We start from the raw sequence: 22,439 nt of genomic DNA, 5'->3' as shown, positions 1-22,439 counted from the left end.
AGAGGCAAGATCACTGTTTACTTTTAAATAACTTGTCAAATGTACATGCAATGGATTATAATACATTAAACTGGAATTGCTTGTCTTTTCATTATTCACTAATGGACATTGCAAATTCAAATTCGTGGCGAACACGTTTATCAGTTTTTCAGTATTGAAACATATATGTAACATACGAATTTTCTAAATACAATGTATACTATTGTTAATTAGGTAAAGAACAATGTTATTCTCTGTTATAAATAGACTTACAAAGTGAAAACGACGAAATTGCCGAAGTATCTTCACAGCTCGCATTGCAACAGCCAAGTTCCGCGGCAATGTTCACGCCGAACTCGAGCGCATGCGCACTGGCTATTGGTGTTCGAAAAAACGGCGGAGTTTCGCCTCTGGTGTGCCCTCCGTGCCGATGTAAATTGACTCGATCGGGGAGAACATGGCGTCGAATCTCGAACGCCATTTTGATATATCGTTCAGCGATAATCTCGCTTTGAATCGATGGTCGTTTCCACGATGGACGGTGAACGTGCGGTGGACTTGATGTTCGTGCGAGATGACGATCTTTCGTGCTGACAATGCTTCTCGCTTGAGAATTCGCGGTCATTGATACGGTGGATTGCGATTTTCGGGTGTTTCGCGGACCGAGTGGGCAATAACGATCGCGAAAAGTCGAGGAATCGTTGGTGGTGCTAGTGCGAAAAAGTCTGTGCTGTGTACGAGAGAGATTATATAGTCTTCTCGTGTGGTTTCGTGCCGCTGTCAACGAGAGCCCAATAATCTGTACCGTAGGATAACTATACAAAAGAAATCCCAATAATCGAGCGAGAAACGCTCGCGAGAACCACTGTTCGAGAAACGGACAGGATCCGACAGGAATTTCGGAACGGATCCGAAACGAGGTACGCCCCTCTTCGAAGGTGCCAATAACATTTTCGCGACAACCGTGTCCGGAAGATCGAGCAAGCGGGGACGAGCTCTCGAAGAAGCTGAACCGTAACCAGTCTCCGAATCCGTCAACGAGACACACGGGGTTCCCCGAGCGTGCATCCCGTGCACGGTTTTGTGCACCGTGTTTCGCGCAAAATCGATAGGGGAGCCTCGCACATTGCGACCGAGTCGAGTGCGGAACGCTCTCGCGACAATAGTCGCCGACAGAAATAGCAGGGTCCTCGGCGTACGCGGGCCGAATGTCCTTAGCTCCCGCTACGTGTCCTTTGCGACGTGTTATGGCGTTTCACCGGTATTATTACGCGCGACATTGAGAACAACGGCCACGCGCAGCGTTGCTCGGGTCCAGGCATCGGGTCCGGCGGGTTCAAAACATTTCCGTGCGTGTTCGAACTCGAGCCTGCGTTCCCGTGGGATCTCGATCACGCCGTTTCGCGACCGTGAACAACATTTCGCGAATGTCGTGAACACCGGGGACCGTGTCGTTTCAGCCGTGAGTAATCCGTGGCGAAGCGGGCGACGTTTCTAACCTCTTTCTCTCCGCGTACGCCTAACCTCGTCGCTCGGGTGTCGTCGTCGTTCAGGGACGAACCTGCACGCGTGTGCCCGATGACACCGTGACAGGAACAGAACTCCCGTCGGGATAACTCCGCGAATATTCACCGCTGAACGAACACCGTCTCGCCGACTATGACGAGGACAAGGACCCGTTCGAACGGATCGTCGTCGCTGCCACCGTCGCGGATGCTGTGATTCCGTTGAATGTGGAGTGCGATCTCGCGCCTCTTCGTCAAGGGCAAAACAGTGGAACCTGCCCCGAGGACGGAGGATCCGACGTCTGACGGTGCGCCCGGTACAGTCGTCCATGATTCCAAAGCAATGGATCGCAACGCGGCAGACGATCGACGTAAGGGCCCTGCTGGCGAGCAACTGCACGTCGGACAAGAAGCCGAACATTACTCCGACGCTTACGATTCCCGTCAGGTATGTTATTATTCTTTTAAAAACATCATATCGCTCTAACACTGTTATTATTGACATTAACCTCTTCATCGCTGAACCTTACTGCACATGCACATGTATCCCTGGCAACGTCCATCCATGCAAATGTATAATTTTGAGGATAAACTTGATTCTTGCAAGAGTGACCGTAAGAGAGGATAACTATTGGGTCATGACTGTTTTGAGGTACCGTATTTGGCAAATGTATATTTTTTGTGGATCAATGTGTAGAGTGTGATAACCGTTAAGTCTGTCATGACCTATATTAAAGATTTAACCCTTGTAGAATTGGATGTAAAGGGCGACTATTCTTGAGTCAGGTCAGATCTGTATCGGATATCTCCTATGCGTGTTCAACTCACATCTGTATTGGATATCTCCCATGCGTGTTCAACTCTTGCAGAACTGGCTTTACAAAGTGATGACGTCTTCCATGACCTGTATTACATATGGTATCTGCGTAAATGGTCCGTTTGGTCGATAAATTTACAGGAGGTAACCTTTACCTTTGCCCTATGTAACTCTGACGAGTGATCAATTTGTATTAGATATCTGATGTGCGAATGGATATTTAACTCTTGCAGGACTTGATCTTAAAGAGTGACGAGTTCTCTCAATTATGATCTTTTTTACTGATAGATGGTAGGACCGTATTTCAAAAGTTTTTCTTGTAGACATCGTTTTTATACAAAATGATCTTCAAAATTTTTACTAAATCGGGCCTTAAGTAACAAAGTTTCACCCTAAGCAATAAACACAGAGGTAGTACAGGCCTCTATTGTTCTGCATGAAGTTATGTTTTGAGAGGATGTTTTAAATATATTTTTGTAAGATGGTGGGACCCTGTAAGGGCAACAATGTTTCAGCAAAGGAATATTCTATACACATATTTGTAGGGATAGTTGCAACGAGAGAGAATGTTGTATGAATATGTGGTTCTGTTTTATACATTGTTGCTATGAAGATGAGACTCATGCAAGGAAATACTAAATATGATTTTGTAGGTATAACTTTAGTAATGATCGAGTACTCTTATAATTAATAATCTTGTAAGAAAGTTGTGTTATGAACGAGAACTATTTCAACTTGCCTTTAAATTTGTAATTTTAGCCTAGCCATAACTCTATAGCTTGGATGTAATAATGAGTTACTACGATAACCACCATATGGACTGTGATGAATAGTCCATATGGTATGGGATGTAAAGTAGAGCAGTACTACATACAAACAGAAATAAGAGGAATAGTCGAACATCAATTAGATTAGTTATAACTCAAGTAGAAAATTTGGAAGAATACTGTGAATGCAGTCAATTCTTTATGCATAAACTATTCACATGAAAACTTGAACTATATATTCGTATTTCCATTATTGTTAATTTCATATTGGAAATACAGGATTCTCAATTTGAAATAAAGACACTTTCCAATATCGTATAATGTTAATTAACGAAACAAGTATTCTCAATTAAACCAGATCTTTTTGTAATGTACACGGTCGAACGACGAAACGGATACTTTTCACGACAATTTATCCAACCCAATAATATCGCGCATTAATTAGTGCCGGTGATTACTCAAATTCATCGAAACAGCGCAGTCACTTCTTTGATTATTGTTGCAGCAAATCGACTAATTCAGTCAGACTGGAGAGCATCGTTTTCGGTCTTTATTCAAAATTTGCAATTGCAATCTGCTACAAATTAATTTTTCAGAATTCCGATCCAACAATTTATAAATAGTCTCGCATATTAAAAATGGAAATATCTCGCACATTTTTTAACATTTCCCAAAATAAAATTTCCGGTATTTATCGAATACATATTTTACAGAACACAATAATTTTTCCGGGCAGAAATGCACGAGTTTAAAGGGGGAAAAAATTGCGAAAGAACGTATATTTTTTAGCCTCGCAGATAGGGAGGGTTAAACCCTTAATAGGTCGGAAATTCAGAGTTGGATGAGGTTTCATGGATCAGAATTGCCCTAAAGATTGACCGTGACAATGCGTTATGTTTGCCTCTTATAATTGCATGACTCGGGTCGCGTAATGCGATTATAGATATGCGGTGCTCTCTCATTGGTTAATAGCTTCGCTCCCCTATTGCTGGCGACGAAGAGGGATGAACTGCATTACGGTTTTTTCGGTTAACCTATCTCTTACATAGGGTGTGGTCGAACATACAACGTAGGCAAGATCATTCGCCGTACTAGAATACATTAAAAGTGTACAATAAAATTTCTTGTTCTATTTAATTTTTTTTTTTTCACGAGAAATTAAATCAAGGAAAAATTGCAGCATATTAAGAACAATTTCTCCAAACGTACTCGAATCTAATCAAATTAATCGGATTTGCAATAAAGAACGGAATATGGTAAACGGAAATATAGACATAACTAATCCCATGATGCGGCATGCTAAGTCGTCGAAACTCGATTACAGGAAGGGAACACTGTATTTTGTGCGTGCAACGTGCGGTGAAGAGATTGATGGTTGTAGTGGGGTTCTAATTAATGATTGAACTTTCTCGGAATGAGGTTTAGTCCAGTCAATCGCCTTTTCGGTCAAACTTTCCTCGAGATGAATCACGTGGCCGATGCAATAGTCGACGCGCAGTTTGAAGTTCGTACTTGTAGGCAATGCAGCCAAGCAATTCGATGCATTATGCAGCCTTGTGCAGGCTGCAATGCTATTTATGGCGCAAACAGAATGATTTATGAAAGTTTAATTACCGAAAGTTTCAAATAAAGTTCATGCTCACGCCCTGTAACTTCCGCGATAATTGAAATTTGAAAATTACTCAGTCGCGACATAATTGCGTTCGGCTGTTTCCAATATCTTCTTATTAACAACATGCAGAATTATAATCAATCACTTATAAAACCGTTGACCGTGCGTGGCTTCTATCTAATCACAGTCACGCGTATTTGCAATGAGTCATAAATGGTTAAAGTTAGAGCATATTTATACTTGCAAATATTTTTAAATTTATACTATTTGATTAGCAAATAACAGAAATTTCTCAAAAGTGATACAACGTTGCAAGCACTCGCAACGGAATTTAATAAATACGAGTATACCTCGATGGAATTGTTAACGCACCTTGCAGTAAATTTAATTTAAAATTTCTGCTCCAGCATTGAGGCAGTACAGAATTACTGAGAGACCCAACACCCACAACGCGCACAACAAAATATAATAAATCTCAGGAAACGAAACGCGAGCAATTGAAATTATTAATTCACGCAAGAACAACGATTGGGAAATCGATAGCGGAATCCAATTTTCTCGGAGAGCGATCGACTCCACGAAAGAAAGGGTCCCCAGGTAGCAGAGAATTCGCCAGCCTGTTATCTCGTTGCGACTCCCGGGCCGTTTCAGATTTCGTCGCATCAATTCCGATTTCACAGTTAAAACCAATCGCGTCGGTTCCGAGGAAGTGAAACGGAATAAAAAAAAATGTACGACCTGTCCGTGGTCGAAACACGGTGGCGTATACCAGGCGAGCATAAACCCTGGCCTGTGACGCCATGACGAATACGGCGTTCGTTTCCTGTACGCAAGGTTATTTATTGCACGACGACACCCGCAGAGCCTGTACCTGCCCGCGAACTTGCCTCCGTTCCAGAGTCTTTTTTTTTTTGGTACTGGATCTCCGGGAATCGCGATGCACGATCTCGTAATTAGCCGTTTAATTACGACGACTTCGGGCGAAGCCCTCCGGGACGCTCATCCTTGGAATCGCGTCGCCAGAGCCTTTTTTGGGGCTCGGTGTGTCGGCGACGTTGCGATGATGCCTGTGCTCAAGAATTTCCATTTTATTCCTTGATCGGCAATCGCGATTTAATGTTTGTTTATCTACAAATTGACAGAAGTCGCTTATATTTCACTGATTTTTACCGGAACCGTTCCGTGACTGTGGCAGTGTCGCCAGATGAGGGGAGGGAGCACGAATCGAGGGGAACGCGTCACGTGACAGGGTCGTGGCGTGGGGAATAGCGCGGTAGAAGGGGAAATTAGAGTGGGGGAACAAGTCTTGATCTGGCGACCGTGGCCCGAGCGGACAGCATAAATCGGCCTTTACATCGCGTGCTGGTTACAGAGAAACGAAACATTGTCGACGGATTGTGTGCTATGAGTCGTCACGGGTGAATCAGCCTGCTGATAGTATTCAGAAATACTCCGGGTGCATTAGCACGGATTTGAAGGAAAGGCGTTCGTCCGGGAACGCAAACAATTCCATGCTGACCGTTCCATTCATTCGTATGCCTGTCCGTTAATTCAGGGTTCGATTCGCTACCGTTAATCTTGGCACATGGCAGTCTGCGCAAAACCCATAATAGCGGTAAACAATCGATATAGGCATCATAGCGACCTCGTTATCGGCGGTCAAGCCTTGGCGCGCGGCCAAACAAAAGGGCCGTGTTCTCTTGGTTCTTGCGAAAAAAGGTGTCGGGAATTTAAAGCGACTGCAACACACAATGGAGAGAAACGAAGACGCGAAACACCGTGCCAAGTAATAATTCTTTGCCCGGTTGCCTCTGGACCGCGCAAGAAATCGTCCTTTAGCGGCGTTAATTCGATTTTTAGTTATGAACACCGTCGTAAAACTGTTTTCACGCGAAATGGCTCCGCCCCCATCGGCAAGAAAGTGTAATTCGCTGTTTGGCAATAAGGGACGGTTCGTAGGAAGCGGGATCGACGGTCTCATTAGGATACTTTTCCTATTATGTATCGTTTGCTTCAGGAAATAATTAATTTGGAAAATTGTTGTACAAATTTCGAGCTTATTTCCCAACCAGTAGTCCCTTCAGTGACTTTATTAGTACGCTACAGAATTTTTAATATCGAAAAGTATTCTATACAGGGTTTATCTAGTGTCGCCAGATCAAGACTCGTTCCCCCACTCTAATTTCCCCCTCTACCGCGATATTCCCCACGTTTCCACGGCCCGGTCACGTGACGCGGTCTCTGTCTCTGAGAGGGGGTAACTTTCTCCCCTCGATTCGTGCTCCCTCCCCTCGTCCGGCAACACTGGGCGTACCGTAATACTATTTTATTCACAATAATGCGAATAACAAATAATAATACCAGAATAATACGATTATCTCACGTACAAACTGCGGAATGAGAAGAAATATTTCACCGCATTGTCCGTCGAATAATTAAATAAAAATTGGTACTGTTGATCGGACCTATTCGATGATCAACGTTAACGAGCTCGTCGCGCGCGGTTTCGGACACGCGTTTGTCTCAACAGCGGTTCATTATTCATTAGCTAATAGCTGTAATTGTTCCCCTACGCGTTGTTGTGCGCGTCGGAAGCCTCGAGTCGGTGTTCCGATACTACGGCGATACTGTAAAAGAATCAGTTTAATTAGCCTGCGATATAATTTCCATCGTTACTCGCTCTAGGTGAAAACCGTGAGAACGCGCAATCACCCGCACAGAAAATTCTATACGTATTGTGCCGATGTTCGATGCGCAGTGCACCGAGCGCGCAGCGAGAGGATCTTCCCAGGACATTGTTCATGATCATGAAACTTTTTCACGCGGGAATTAATTTAGCGTTGATTAAATGACACTGCCGAAAAGCATTTTCGTGATATTTTTCTGGGAATATTGTACACCAAATAACGAGCGACCTTTGACCTTCTCCACGGCAACGTTCCCTCAGTCTTTTTTTAGGGGATGGTTTTGATATTGTTCTAAGCGACACAAAAGTTTAAACACTGTAAACACATTAAAAAAAAAAAAAAAGAACAGATCTGTAAGCGGAATGGTGAAAATTTTGGTCTAATCAGTTTCGCGAGGAATGGTTAATAGAAATTCCTAGAAAACTATGGTTTTCTTTTTTCCAACCGAACGATCTCGTGCAAAAGTACGCAACACGCTGAGGACAACGTTATCCCGGGATCTCGAAGGATCTCCGAGTCTCAATTGTTTCCGCCGATTAATGTTGTGGAAACAAAGTGCCTAGTTTAAGGTGTGTCGCGAAGCTCCCTCTAGCGTTGCAGAAAACGTTGCAAGGATGCTATAAAACGCGGCGATGATTACGCAAATTTCATGCAAATTGAAAAAGAATAAAGAACCGCGGGTTTCTAATTGTCGTAGCGGGGGATTCGAAGTTCTAATTAACGCATTAAAAATGCAAACCACGGCACGATAAAGCGCAATGATTCGTGACGGTAGGCGAACCGTATCTCGCGGAACGATGGTTGTAATTTTTCTTTATTCATTTTGGGACACCGTGACAGTAAGCACGAGACGCTGATACCGGCAGACGATATTGAAATTTGTAATCGTTATTGGATCCTCGGTGAAACGCAATGCATGCGTTTTTCGTTTCAGCTGTCGCCTGTGACGGTTGTGCATGATCCCGCGAGCTGTTATCGTTGGTCTCGCTTGAAAACCACATTTTTCCGCGAAAGCTGCTGAACAAAACCTTACGAATCCGATGACCTAGATTACACAGCTACTTCGCCGAGACTTTCGTGAGATATCTGCGCATAGGGGTAGTCTCTCGTCTCTGGGGCTGAGAAACGGCTGATCTGTTCTTCTTTTTCGCACAGAGCATCCATATACATTCGAATAACGTCTGTTTACAAAAATCCATTCGTCGCGACATCCGAAACTATCGATATACGAGTTGCAGCATCAAAACTCGCTGCGTCCATCGAGATATGTTGGAGTACCTATTTCAATCTGTTTTAATTATTATCATTAACGCTATTACTACCGACACTTCACGTATACCTATTCCTACCGCGACCGGTCTTTAGCACAACTTATATTTTTTAATATAGACTGATTTGAATTCGTGAGAAGACGTCTAGGCATCCCCTTCGACTATGATTTTATTTATTTTATTGTCATAGTAGATAAGACGGTGTAAGAAAATCCGAGGTTCTGGACCGTTTCGGATACCAATCAGGCAAATAAATACAAGAACTGTAAACACTTTGAAGTGCCGTAAAGCAGTCCCTGGAAGGCACTTTTCGGCTAAAATCGTGCCACAACTGCATTACCTTTCGTTTGTAGCGACTTTGTAGTTTCGGAATTGAGTCTTTCAAAGAATACTATTACAAAAAGATATAAATCGTTCTACCGGTCGTGGTAGGTAAGACAGACTACAAATTTTTCTCAGAAAATGAACAATAAAAAAAGAAGTGAATATTGAAAAATGTATTATACGCATATTTTAGGAAAAGTCGTGAAGTTTAAAGGCGATTCAATTACGTTGGAAAATTCTAATCGAAATTTTAAAAACGGTCATTAGGAACCGGTCACGGTAGGAATAGTGTTAAGCTTTGCAGAAAATACGTTCAAGTTTTCACTTCAAGTATCAATAGTCCTTCAGGTTGGCATAGCCAGTTTTAATACTGTACTAATTTATTTTAGGTATACAGTGACCGAATTGTCACCAGATTAACGATTTTTCAATGAAAATACACTAAATTCTAAATTCTAAATGTACATTTAGCAGCTCTGTAGACAACATTATTCATCGCATGGCTGAAAATGCATTTTTAGTTCTGTGGCTCTAATAATTAGATCATAAGTTACGGTTAGCATTTTTGAGAAAAATTAGTAGGTCAAATATAAAACGGTAAAACGATTGGAGGGATTTGACGAGGTCCATACGTATAGGCAATTTTTATTTTGCATAAAGATCCGCAGGCTAGTTATCGTTTGTGGAATCGTGTAATTTTTATGAAACAATTTTCCGACCTTAGCAGTCGGTGGTTCTGGTATCAATATCGAGTCGCCCGTGTCAGTGGACTCGACTCTAAATAAAGCAACGGCTGCCCCAATGATCTTGACGGATCGATCGCGTTTGGTCATGTTCAGTGGACACTGGATGACTTAGATCGAGGTTTTTCCGGAACGCTCGCATTAACATTGGATTCACGGCCGATCGGGAGAGCTATCTTTCCAAGAGGAAAATCGCGACGCACCTTGACGATGCCTTCTAGAGTGATCGAGCTGTTCATGATTTATGCTTCGCATACCAGCGTCACGATCGTGCGTCGCACGTTACACGACGCCGTGATGCTCTTCGAGTATACAGCGGATCGAGAAAAGTAATCGAACGCTAAATCTCCGATTCTCGAGAAATTCTCAACACTTGAACTATGATAATTTCGAGAAAATACAAAAATAATATCAGTGTCGCCAGATCAAGACTTTTCCCACTTTTCAATGAAAAGCTTAAAATTGATTTGAAAGCTTTGAATATTCATATTATATGAATTTAAGTTAAGCAAATTTAACAGTGGAATTTGTTGAGATTGACGTTTATCGTAGCAGGCGTCCAAATGAATCGGTTTACTAATTAAATTTCTACGGAGGAACTTTCAAGTCTCGAACCTTTCGGAAGACTTTTAAACACAACGATGTAATTTGTATGTTTGATATAGCGAATTTTTAGCGGATGGGTAAATGGAAATTTTGTTTCCCAGTCATGGTGACATAATCAAAGTTTAAATCTTAGAACAGTCATATAGATAAATATTGAATAATTTTCAGCATAAATTGCATTTCTCGACGAATGTTCGAACAGCTGCGTTTTTTAAGTAGATAAACGGCTAACTACATGACAAGCGTCTCATTTTACTGGTTTAATTGGAAAAAAATAATTGAATGGCCGGGTAATTGCGAAACGCGTTTGTTCTCAGCGTGTTTAATTCCAGTGTATCGAGGCGAGAGAATAACAGAAGTAATTCAAATATCATGATGACCGGTGAAATGCATAATGAAACGTATGCGGTATGCACAACCCTCATGAATACACATACAGATAGTTACTATACAAATTCGAGGCGAGGATAGCGCACTAATTCGCGAATTGCGAATAATTTATTGAAAACAATTGCTAAATTTACATTTTTATTATAACTTGGAGATGAAATTCTATTTTCTTCGTCTTCGAGTTCAGCGAAAACTCCTTGTTTTTATAATCCCTAAACTGTGGATTTTAAAAAATACCAGAAACTATTTCAACTCGCTAGAATTATTGAGAAAATAAATGAACGTCTACCTGGCTAGGCAATTTTAATTTTCCATAAAAATCCGCGATCAAATATTACTTCGAAACTTGTACGCGCTGGAAATTCCAAAAATACGTCCGTTACGTCGAGTCCCAGCTATTCCCGGATAAGGTAGCATGGTTGTTAATCGCTTCGGTTGACCTCGGCCGCAAGCAAGATGATTGTCATCGCAAACTCCGCAACGAGTCCGAGGTAGTCTCGGAATGATTAAGGACTCGCCGATCGCAGCTTCGCGTTCTCGATTACGTTTCCAATCGAGCACGCCGACTAATAATCTGCATTTCTGTTGCTTTTTAATGGTTTCCCATTACGCCCGAGAACACAAACCAACTCTTCGGGCGCCACGAAGCCTGGCAAAAGGACTGTGTCTGCACCGACGTTTTCTTGCATCGCGTCCCAAGTGCAGTTCTCCCAAGTGCACAAACGCAAAAGTTGCATTCTGCGCTGGTGGACGTCCGGGTCGTGGGACCGAATTATTAAAGGTACCTAATTACATAGCGAGCACAATCTTCCGTCGAAAGCTTCTGCTGTTATTCCGAAGGACAGGTAGCGAGGCAGCTTCACTCCCCCACGTTTGACTATGATCAACACTCGCTACCCCTCGCGAAAACCCGTGCGCGTACACGGAAAAGATCCCCCTGCAATTTTCCCTCGAAAGTAGCTTCTCCAGGTCGGATTACGGTCTCAATTAACGCGAAATTTTCTGATTACCCTCATTACATCCGAAGCATCCGCACGAAAGGCAGCTCGGTTCTTGTCTGGTCACGATCCGTCGTGGAAATTGTTTCAGATTTTTTGGTGGGAAAAATCGCCTTTCCTGACGTTCTTCCCACGAAAAACACTTTTCAAATTTTCAATATAGGCCCACATAAGAAAGTTGTAAATTACAACTTTCAGTATTTTCTCCGCAATTCCGGCCAGTCGCAATCTTTTCAAAATTTTGTCACGTTGTGCAGTAAACCAATTGTTCTAATTTCTCAAAAAAAAATATCGTATGGTGCAATACTAAAAAAGTCATCGTCTTTTTAGCACTAGGTTTACAGGACCGGTCAAAATGAGGGGTTCCAATATTTCTAATTTAAAATTATTCAGATTCTAAGGATGCGTACATGAGTTATTACTTAGCAAATTTATTTCTTTGGATATATATTATTTTAAAATTGCTAAAAATGTGGCTGTGTCTAGTTATCTTTGCAAAGTACTGCAAAATAGTCACTTTCAGTGCTCCGTAGACCCAGTGTTAAGAGTGTGCGAATATTAAGTCAGCGAATATTGAGTCACCGCGTTCGTAGAGTCAGAAAAGGAATGTTCGCGCGTTTTGGCGACGGAAAAATTGTTTTTTCACTGTGAAGAGTGCGAGTTTGTGGGACGCCCGAGTTCTTGGGATCCATTCAACGCCGGTTATCGCAGCTGTGGGACTGATTTTACGTGAATCAGAATGATTCGTTCCTCTGCCCCCCTCCCCTATTCGAGCGACCTAACGATCCGCGTTTTGGCGATGGAAAATTTGATTTTTCATTGTGGAGAGTGCGAGTTTGTGGGACGTCCGAGTTCTTGGGATCCATTCAACGCCGGTTATCGCAGCTGTGGGACTGATTTTACGTGAATCAGAATGATTCGTTCGTCTGGCCCCCTCCCCTATTCCAGCGACCTAACGATCCGCGTTTGCACGAGTGCATAGGCTGAGGCACCGCCAGCTGACTCACGCAGCCACCACGAGCCGTCGTCTCTCCACGCTCTCTCTCTCCCGAGAGAATGAAGCCACGTTTCGCCTCTAGTCTCGTTCCAAACTCGGAACACTTCTGGTATTCGCGGTCAGTTCCGTTCTCCGGCGGCTCGATCGCCGCCGATCGATGCGCTGCGATCGATAGAGCCACCCCCTCCGCGATCATCTCGAACAAGCAGAAACGATAGAACCGTCCTAATTAAAATCGTGCCGGAGAATATTTCGAGTTCGCGCGGAACCTTCGAGGAAGATCGTTCCGTTCATTGTGCTCGGATAATAATAATCGTGAGAATCCGCGGCGGCGGTTCATTCTCGGACATCGATTCGACAGATCGCAAGTGGTATCGGCGATTTCCGGACTGAATTCGTCGGACGAGTTCAGAGAGGATTTTTGCATCAGCAGAAGATGATCCGCTCGCGTTATTGTGTCGATCAACGGAGCAGAAGTGAACTGAATTTTCGCTCGAGTTTCGCGATCTGATCGGGCTCCCTGTTCGGTTCAGTTGTTCCTTGTTGTTTCGCACAGCGTCTCGAAACATGAAGATTAATTGAACGATCTTCGGTAAGTTGTCTTCGATTTGTCGAGTCCCTTGCACGGTGCACGGTGCAGCGACGTGGAAGAATAATGTGCTCCGTGCGTGGCTTTGTTGTTGCTTGTGATTTTTCGTTTCGACGAATGTCTGTACATTTGTGAATCAATTATCCGGAAATATAAGAGCCACTGCGCCGTTACGGCGGACGGCTGTGAGTTCGAATGTGCGGATAGAACCCGTGGCCATTGAATTAGTAAATGCTGTCAGTGTTTCCCTTGCTATAAACTTTTTCTTAATCTCATTAATTGTCTCTTTGCATTTGATTAGTTCGTAATAAAAGTGAGAGCAGTTTTGTTATGATATTTTTAGCCAAAGAAACGAAACGTTTTCAATGGTCAGGGGTTGCAGACGGTCTTTCTTGTAATCGTTCGAGCTCGGATTGGTTGAACGATTTGATTCCTTGCAGCTTCCGGTGTACCTTTGCACTTCGCGGGGATAGTGTTCGAGCGCTAAATGGTTCAAAGTGTCCGCGGATATCGGTGTCGAAGCGAGACTCGGCCGGCAAGGAGTCGCGGGGTCTCGATGCTCTTGCGGAGGTATAAATCGTATATTGTGCGGTGGTATTTCTGGTGACGTTATTGTCTGAGAGACAGCGATTTCCAGGATGACGAGCGAGGTGATGCTGGCGCCCACCGCGGCGCCTGGGACGTCCAGACGAGAAATAGACGACGTCAGAGATATGGTTAGAAACGCAACCGTCACCACCGTTTATGTAAGTTACCGGACTCCCTCTGTGATACCGTGCTATCTAGGCCACGCGGTTACGCTGAATTTAATCTAGATTGCGAAACGTGCGAGCACGCGAACCCCGGACGCCGGGTCAACTCTGACCCTCGGCAGAGTTATTTATTTCAAGTTCACCGAATATCAGCCACCAAGAAACTAATCTAGTCAATCCGAAATTGGGAAGCTACAATTTTTCACGAGTAATTGCAAGAGAATTTTTGAAAAAATGTTGAACATATTTATTTATTCAAACTGTTTACAAGTCAACATTTTTCAAACAATAAAAAGCGCCCATAAAGGGTTATTCCGTTCACATTCTAAAAATCCTAATAAGAACGATTTATTTGAACGCGTCGCGATAGAAATTAATTTTTGAAGCTGTTTAAAGAAATAACCCTTAGCACTAGAATGGCGACTGTAAGGCGCCACTAAAAATATTTTTTACATTATTCAATTTGTTTGTGTTTAATAAATTACTAAATACCTCGGTATTGCACGAGTAATTTGCACGATTTTCGTATGTATACCATGAAAAAAAAAATATATAGAAGGGAAATATTCTGGGTCAGGAGAAATGTTTCGTTTTGGAGTTAAAATTTCTTTGAGTGCAAAGGGATAATATCCCCATGCGGTGAACGCGGCCGACAACGTGTTAAAAATGTTCGTTAAAGTGTCTCCGTATTTCTTGAAATCCAACTTACGAGATCGCAACGTTTTCGAAAATTACCGGAGAATGAAAATATTCTTTACCTCGTCGCAAAAAGAATTAACTACCCACATCGTCCGTCGCGACTGCCATTTTCGTTCCCGTTCGTCCCGGCGCGTTAAAAAGTCGCGGAACGTGCCAAATCTCTGACTCGCATAAAAGAGACACTGTCGACGAGAGGAGGACTCGTTTTCGTCTGTCGACCCACGCTATCGAAAATGCGTCAGACGTTCACTTTTTTCCCGACTCGTGCACCGAATAGGAAATCCCTTGTCGACTGGCAGCGGACCGCGAACCGTCCGATTTTTTGATCGATTAGCGATACACGCGCGTCGCAGGTACGTTTATTCGATACTCCCAACAACTGTTGCAGCGTCAGACAATATTCTGCCAGCCGCGGACACGAGTTTGCAGAAATAATTAATTTTTCACGAGGAAAGTTTGGGCTTGGTATTTTGTTGACGTTAGAGCTCGACGTGCTGGAGTTTCATGTTTCTGACAGAGACGTGCGCAGTGTAAACGGGCTCCTTTGAACTGTTACTGTTCGACGACAACGTCGGTTGTTCCCTGTCGCATTGTGGGATCGGGGCAATAAAGGACAACTATGTCAAGGACAAGATTTCACTCTCGAACCATGAAGCGTCACGGTGTCTGGGCAACAATGGTTGCTGGGAGTCTACCCGCCCAACATTTGACGCTGACAACGCTTTCCCGAAAACGTCCCTTGCGTTTCGATCTCAATTTGTGCCTTGCTGTCGAATTAGCGTGACTCAATCTAAAATTCTCAATAGAACACTCAGTATAATAGAAAGGTAAATACATTGAATTTGTAAATTCCTTAAAAACAAAGGGAAGATTATCCCTTGATAATCTACCTCGATTCCTCCGTGTAGAGTGACCCGAGAGGGCGTGGCTACGTTGCTCTTGGCCCCCGAGGGCAACCCTTGTGCATTATTCAGTCTATACAGTGAATTCTCGATATATGTCAACAGCACGGGTCTTGTCAGCGTCATGTATCGTCCAGGAGACATACCCGAGGCCTCTCGAGCTTCTTGTCCCCTCACGGGGTATACCGGTAGCAGGGATAATTCCGCGACGTTTATCATCGAGGCCTTGGCGACATATACAGAGGAATCAGTGTACTCCGCGTTTCCAAAAAATCTAGCTGTGTGGACCGAAATAGTTCTTTGTTCTGGATGTTTCTGTCCTTGTTGGAACGATGACGACGACCGACGGTGCCCGAAACGATACGGCACTGGCCATTGATTGCTAAAGACGGCCGGACGGCTCGACAACGCTCCCATAAATCGCAACTGTATAATTTTCGTTATGCTCCGGGTGTTGTCGACTGGTTGCACAACTAATTAATAGGGTGATCACGTATTCCATCCGCGGAGCCAGTCCCGCGTCTGCACGGGATCCCAAGCTTCCTCTCGGTTTTGCGTGGACACTGTTCTTTAGCCGCGTAGGCTCGGAATGACGATCGCGAGGCTGCCTACTTGCACGGACCGGTCGGATGTCACGAGAAATCGCATTCTTTCGCGACCATAATTCTTCGGCAAACAGAACGCTGCTGCCTCGACGGGACCGACGCGTCTCGTCTGATGCGACGTGGGCAATCGGTGTCTGGCCACTGTTCGTAATTATAGAGGAGAAGGTGCTAATGCGAGATACCCATTTTGTTTTATCGTCGAGAAAGTCGCGGAATAGACGTAAATTGAAAAATCGAATGCATTAGAATGTCAGATATGGAACGACCGATTTCCAGCGCTACTGGTCAAGCGACCGTTTTTATGCTCTCTACTCCGCAATTATTAAAATTATAATTGTTTTTCCGTAGGAGATCGTTGTGTACATTTTTTTAAAAATCTAAATAAGTTCTATCTCGCCACTTTTATAAGACTTAGTATCAGACTTTATTAAAATTCATTTTAAGCTTTAGTAATGATGTAGGAACATGACAGAACGCGAAGTATAGTAAAACGGCCAGAATGGACGAAAAATTAATTTTATTTTGCAATAGTCGCGTACATAAATTACGTTCTCTGAACCCACACAAGTATAATGTGCCGATAATGCACCTGTTCATTTCTGGTTGGAATAATCTATTTCAATTGGTGTTTTTCATTCGCCATTTCGCTTTCTCTTATGTTATGCACTAAAATTGCGATTATCATAGTATAAACCACCGTTTTTGCCCCGTTAAAAATCGCAAAGTAAACCACGGTGAATTTCATTATAACAAGCACGAGTGGCAAACTTTCTATCACGGTAAAAACGTCAAACCTTTATCAAACAATAAAACGAAATATTCGTATCTATGTAAAATTACCTGTCACAGTTTTATAAATAACTTTTTTACTTGCAATTTCTCGAGCTTCCTGAAACTCGTAGATCATCAACGCTTCGGCGGAGACTTTTTCCGGTTGGAGATAAACGAAAAAATTGATTACGATCTAGGAACACGTGTACCGCTAATATTTGTTCTCACAGTGCCAGCTGAAATGGGAGGAGACGTAGAGATAAAATCCGGAGAGAGTATTTACTAACATTGGCTTTCACAATGCAAGCTCGAACGAGAAGAAACGATCTGCGAAGGATCGCCCGTTAAAATATCTCATTGAACGTGTATCCTCGGACGTGCCGGCGCACGTGTTGTGTCACAGATGAATAAAAAAGCGGTGGAAAGCGTTGATCAGCGTTACCATAGAAGGAAACGGCTCGTTCTCACATTTCGATCCGCCTACAAGGATCGCAGAGGTCTCACGGTGAGAGTGAACGAGCATTCTCGAACGACTAATTCTTCTAATACCGCGAACCCCGTCGTTCCGTTTATGAAAGTCCCGAGAAATTTAATATCTAATTAGTACAGACGACTACGCGTATTTTCGGGACAAATCGATCGCCATGGACGGCCAATTAAGTCGGTCGATCCGCGGCTGGTTTCGCATTCCCGCGGAACTAAAGGCCACGAACTTTTTAACGAAGCAAACACTCGACAAAGGCGATCGGAGCCAGCCGCCCATAGAATTCTGGAATTTCGAATTAGCTCTTTCGGGTCTCCCCCCTCCCCCCTCCCGGGCTCTTTGAACACACGCGATCATTTGCTTTGAACGTGCCGGAAACACGGCTTTAATGATCTTACTGAAATACTGGAGAGGCCACTTCGAAATAAATTCTGAAAGTCGCGTATCGCGGTGCGCCGACGCGTTGGAGAGCTTTTTTTCTGGTACAGTGCTCTTTCCAGTTGCCCTACTCGAGGAACTCGAGTTTCCTTCGAGTCGTCACCCCATCATCACCTCCGCATAGTAGAACTCGAAATTCTCCAACAAGAAAACACGACGATAGACTTTTACAGAGATGGCACACGCTTGGTTTGGTCAATAATCGGGCAGCTTAAAAATAGAAAACTGTATTTTGTTAGAAGTTCGTCGTGGCGTTCTTCTCAACGCGATTGCGACACTTACAGTAGACCTAGACGACTAGGATCGACAACAACGCCTGGTTTTTGACAGTGTAGTACAGTGAATTCTCGATATATGTCAACACGGGTCTTGCCAGCGTCTTGTATCGTCCAGGAGACATACTCGAGGCCTCTCGAGCTTTGGACGTAGTGGGAATAATTCCGCGACGTTTATCGTTGAGGCCTTGGCGACATATATAGAGAAATCACTGTATTCTCTCACTCACTGACTTATTTAACACTTTGGTTGCCAATAAAATCAAAGTAATTTATTCAATGAAATAAGGACTGGAAAGGATTAAAACGCGTCACACCAAGTTCCTTCTCATCCTTGCAGTTGCACATCCTAAGAGAATTTGCTAAACATTAATTTTCAAGTCTGAACAAATAATTCGGTGTCCCAGTTTTGATAGATTCGCAGTCTGTTTACGATTGTTAGCTTATGGGATGTTTTCATCGAAAGCAGTAAAAATAGTCGGATCCTCGATTTTCGAAAGTTTCGAGGCTCCATTTCATCGATTTTCAATTTCAAGTTCTACTTCTTCGAATATCGGCGGCTCGTCCCCTCCTTGAGAAGAACTCTCGTAAATAATCGATCGAGAATGTTGATCACCTTTGATCTGTTCCGCCATGGAAGCGCTATCACGGTACAAGATCACCTTCAACTTTCGAAATTAGCTCTATCTTGTAGAAATGGTGTGCGCGTGGGTGCGCGTGGGTGTGCGTACACCGTATTAACTTTATTCTCATGGCTCGAGTCCGTTTAAAAGTAACCACCCATTGCTCGTACTTGCACACTTTATTGCCATAACTCGCATCAACGATCTGCCTTTCAATTATCTGCCCGTGTTTCCGGTATTTCGCAACCGGGCGCTCGTTTCTTTGACAGTTAGCGCGTTTTCTAACCGCGGTTTCTTGAAATCTTTGTTGCATCCTCTGTATATCGTTTGTCTTCAGTTTTCTGTATTTACAATCTGAACTCGGGAACGTTACGTTCTGGGAAACTACAAAAAGTTAGGAACTATTGGCTGTTCTCAATTTGAATCAAATCGTAGAATCACTGAAATTATTGAAGCAATGATCTAATTAATTTAATTATTCAAGCTGGTGTCCTAGTAAAAACTTTTAGTGATCCGATAGTTTAGGTAATAGATAAATTTTTATATTTTATGAGATCTGTTCGAACTAAAACAGCAATTTTTTACAGAATTTTTCCTCGTCCCTTCCCATAGGAATTTATAGTAGTAGGACGCTTTTCAAAAAAGTTCCAGAGCCCTGGGACACCTACCAAAAAATCAATAGTAAATTTTGATGGAGTTGGAACGACGCTGTTCGCGTCGCAGAGGACACTTTTGACCTAAATGATCCAATTTTCGCGTGTTCCGTGGATCCAGCAGATCGTCTAGAACTACCCAGAAATCGGCGTTTTCATTGGCTTCCGCGAATCAAACCGTTTTCGTCTGCGAGCTTTCGCTGGCTGTTTGCGACCGGTCCGAATTCGCGTTATTCCGCGTTCGTGACTCATCGTACAGAGGATTTTTATAGTTATGCACGGCGTGTGTGTTGTGCCAGCTGACTTTCCAGACAGAGCCGGGCGCGCGCCGAAAAGCGAAACGCCGCGCCGGTTCCCATTCGTGGAAGAATGGCCCCAAAACGGAGCCGAAAAGAGCTAAAAGCGAACTTTTGGCGCGCAGGTGCGGCGCAGAAGGAACCCGAACCTCCGGAAAACGTGACGGAACGATAAATAGTCGGGGCAGCGCTGTTGAATTATTTCTGGATGCAAATTAAAGCCCAGTTTTCTCGCGAACGCGTGACACGACGATCCACTGCAGCTGGACAAACTAGTGGAAATGCAGTTTGTGGCCTGCAACCGATCGATGCGGACCAATTGCACCAATTTTGAACGGCGAACGTTTAATCTAGTGAACAGCAACTCCGACATTATCATAGCTGATAAGATGTTAAGCCTTTGCACTCGAATGTACGTAGAGAAATTGCTACGTTAGGTGTGACTCTTGTAATATTAATCTTCTTTTTACTTAGATGATCAAGAAGTAGATGTACAAATTAATGTCTGACACTCAGGATTAGAAACACTCAGAAAATACCTAACTCTAGAATGCAGTGAATGCATAGAAATTCGTGGGAACGATTTCCAAGAGATGAACGTATTTTGGTTGCTTGTGAATGAAAATGAAATTTATAAAATAGATGACCAATCAATTTGTATGCTTACAATAGTTGTTTAAAATTGGCAGCAATCTAGGAATTGTCTCTTGAAGTACAGTTTAAATGAAAGTCTTAAGGCGGTAGGGAACGGCTGGAAATGGAGTACGATAAAATTTTGGAGAGCAAAGGTTAAGCCTGTGGTAAAATTGTACATTCGTTTGCCGGTTTGAATCTCGGCGGAACGAATGGGAGATTGTTAGGCTGTTGAGAAACCGTGCTAACATGGTAGAAGAGTCTCACGGATCCCCGGTATCAAAATACAAACGATATCCTTCCGACTTCTGCTAACGTGCTTCTCTACCAGAGCCGATAACGATAAGTTCACGCAAATATTACACCACCGACCGTAAAACGAGTCGTGTTTCGTCGCTGATAAGGCTCGCCGGTCAGATAAGAATGTATTATGCTCGGCGAATATTACAACCGGCTATCCGAGAGGCACGGTTAGATCCGGGCAAGTTTCAAAACAGAATTTCTTCCGATCAAATAAACCAGTTGAGGCTGATTTCTTGTATGTTTGGTGCTTAGCGATCGTCGGCGATAAAACAACCGTGAGCTTATCTGCAATTTCTGTTACACATTTCCCGTCCAAACTGTATCGGGTGTTCCAGTGAGAAATATCATACTAATCCATTTCTTCTATAAAGCGAGTCAATGTAAAGCAAGGAGAGATAATCGTAGAGATATGATATCCGATGGTCCGTTTTGCATTTTTCGACCTGAACGCTCGCTTATCTCAGACTGAACTAGATCTGTGTGTTTATCAAATCGCGTTAAATAGGCGAGGTCAATCCTCAATGTTCCTGCAAGTCTGGGTCACTTGGTCACAAGAAAAGCTGAAAAGTACAGTAATGTTTCGATACAGGTAGGATAAACGTGCCTTGATGTCAGCATACTTGGAATTGAATTGCTTAAAGTTGAGGTATATGTAATAACAAACTCTTATAGATTTGAATGAGCACACTGGTTCTAATATTTTCAACACGTTAAGTGCCAAATATCAACCCCAGAGATTCTTACAAAATCAGAATAATTTAATTAACACTAGAACTACCGAACCAGTCAAAATGACTGGTGGATGATTTCTTCTTTCACGATTAGTGAACCTATGAAAACGTTTTCACGAGAAATTTTTTAATATATCTCTTCTTTCAAGTACATGTTACCATAAAAATCGTATCAAACCTGAGCAAATTCAATCTTGCTGTTATTATAAAGCGATTAGTCTAAGTCACGTTTAGGGCTCGGTAGGGCAGTTCCAGTGTTAATGGAACCAAAACTAGAAATAAAATGTATTATAGGGGATGCTGTCTCAACCCTTTGGAATTCGAAAGACTCCAATAAAATTCGGTTTATCTGGATATCTTATAATAAAAATTAATTTCTAAACCCAGTCAAAAATCACTGTCAGTCGTATGTGACTGACGTGGCAGTTAACGCGTTAATGATTACGTTTACAATTACTTTGATTGCGAAGATGCATCCACGAGGAATTGTTCAACAAATTTATTTCCTTGGTAATATATTGTAAAAAAATGGCTACAAATGTGGACTGTCAAAGTCTCGTTATTTTCATAAAGTAACGTAAAATAGTCACTTTTAGTGCTTCGTAAACCTATTCCGAAAAAGGTCACAAGTTAGTAAAAGATTCATAGAGAAACAATCAGAGATTTTGAGCCTTTCAATGCGCGAGAGAGAGTAAAGTATGAGTGAATGGGATATATTTTTCAGAGATATCGTGCACATCTGTTCGGCACGTATCGGGACTAGTGTTCCTGATTTCTCAACATTTTTCATTTCTTGAGAAATGAGAAATAAGACTATATTTCTCGATAATTCTCGAGAATTCTCGAGAATTTTTAATAAAATAACGAAATATTGGGAAACTTACCAAATTTTTATAAAGTGAACCATTACGCTTTTGTTTTGAAATGACTTCTTAAGAAGTATAATGCGTCTAATGTAGAATCAGACAATCTACTTCTTTTTTCTTTGT

General features: G+C 42.8%; 1 protein-coding gene across 19 annotated transcripts in view; it reads left to right on the top strand.

Moving 5' to 3' along the window:
• The first annotated feature begins 466 nt into the window (after positions 1-466).
• Patronin (calmodulin-regulated spectrin-associated protein patronin) overlaps positions 467-22,439 on the top strand; it is a 72,844-nt gene continuing 50,871 nt past the window's right edge. For 8 of the 19 annotated variants that reach the window (XM_076801870.1, XM_076801881.1, XM_076801887.1 and 5 more), the window contains exon 1: positions 467-1,932. In XM_076801870.1, coding sequence (XP_076657985.1) covers positions 1,711-1,932 — 222 coding nt within the window. In that variant the 5' untranslated portion in view covers positions 467-1,710. Of the gene's footprint in view, positions 1,933-12,973; positions 13,361-13,725; positions 13,856-13,912; positions 14,032-22,439 lie in introns of those variants that run through there. The other 11 variants (XM_076801883.1, XM_076801882.1, XM_076801875.1 and 8 more) reach the window with 4 other exon arrangements.

The sequence above is a fragment of the Halictus rubicundus genome, chromosome 16 (genome assembly GCF_050948215.1).
Source record: "Halictus rubicundus isolate RS-2024b chromosome 16, iyHalRubi1_principal, whole genome shotgun sequence".
Classification (NCBI taxonomy): Eukaryota; Metazoa; Arthropoda; class Insecta; order Hymenoptera; family Halictidae; genus Halictus; species Halictus rubicundus.
Note: the sequence above shows the minus strand (reverse complement) of the source record. Positions and strands in the feature narration are given on the sequence as shown.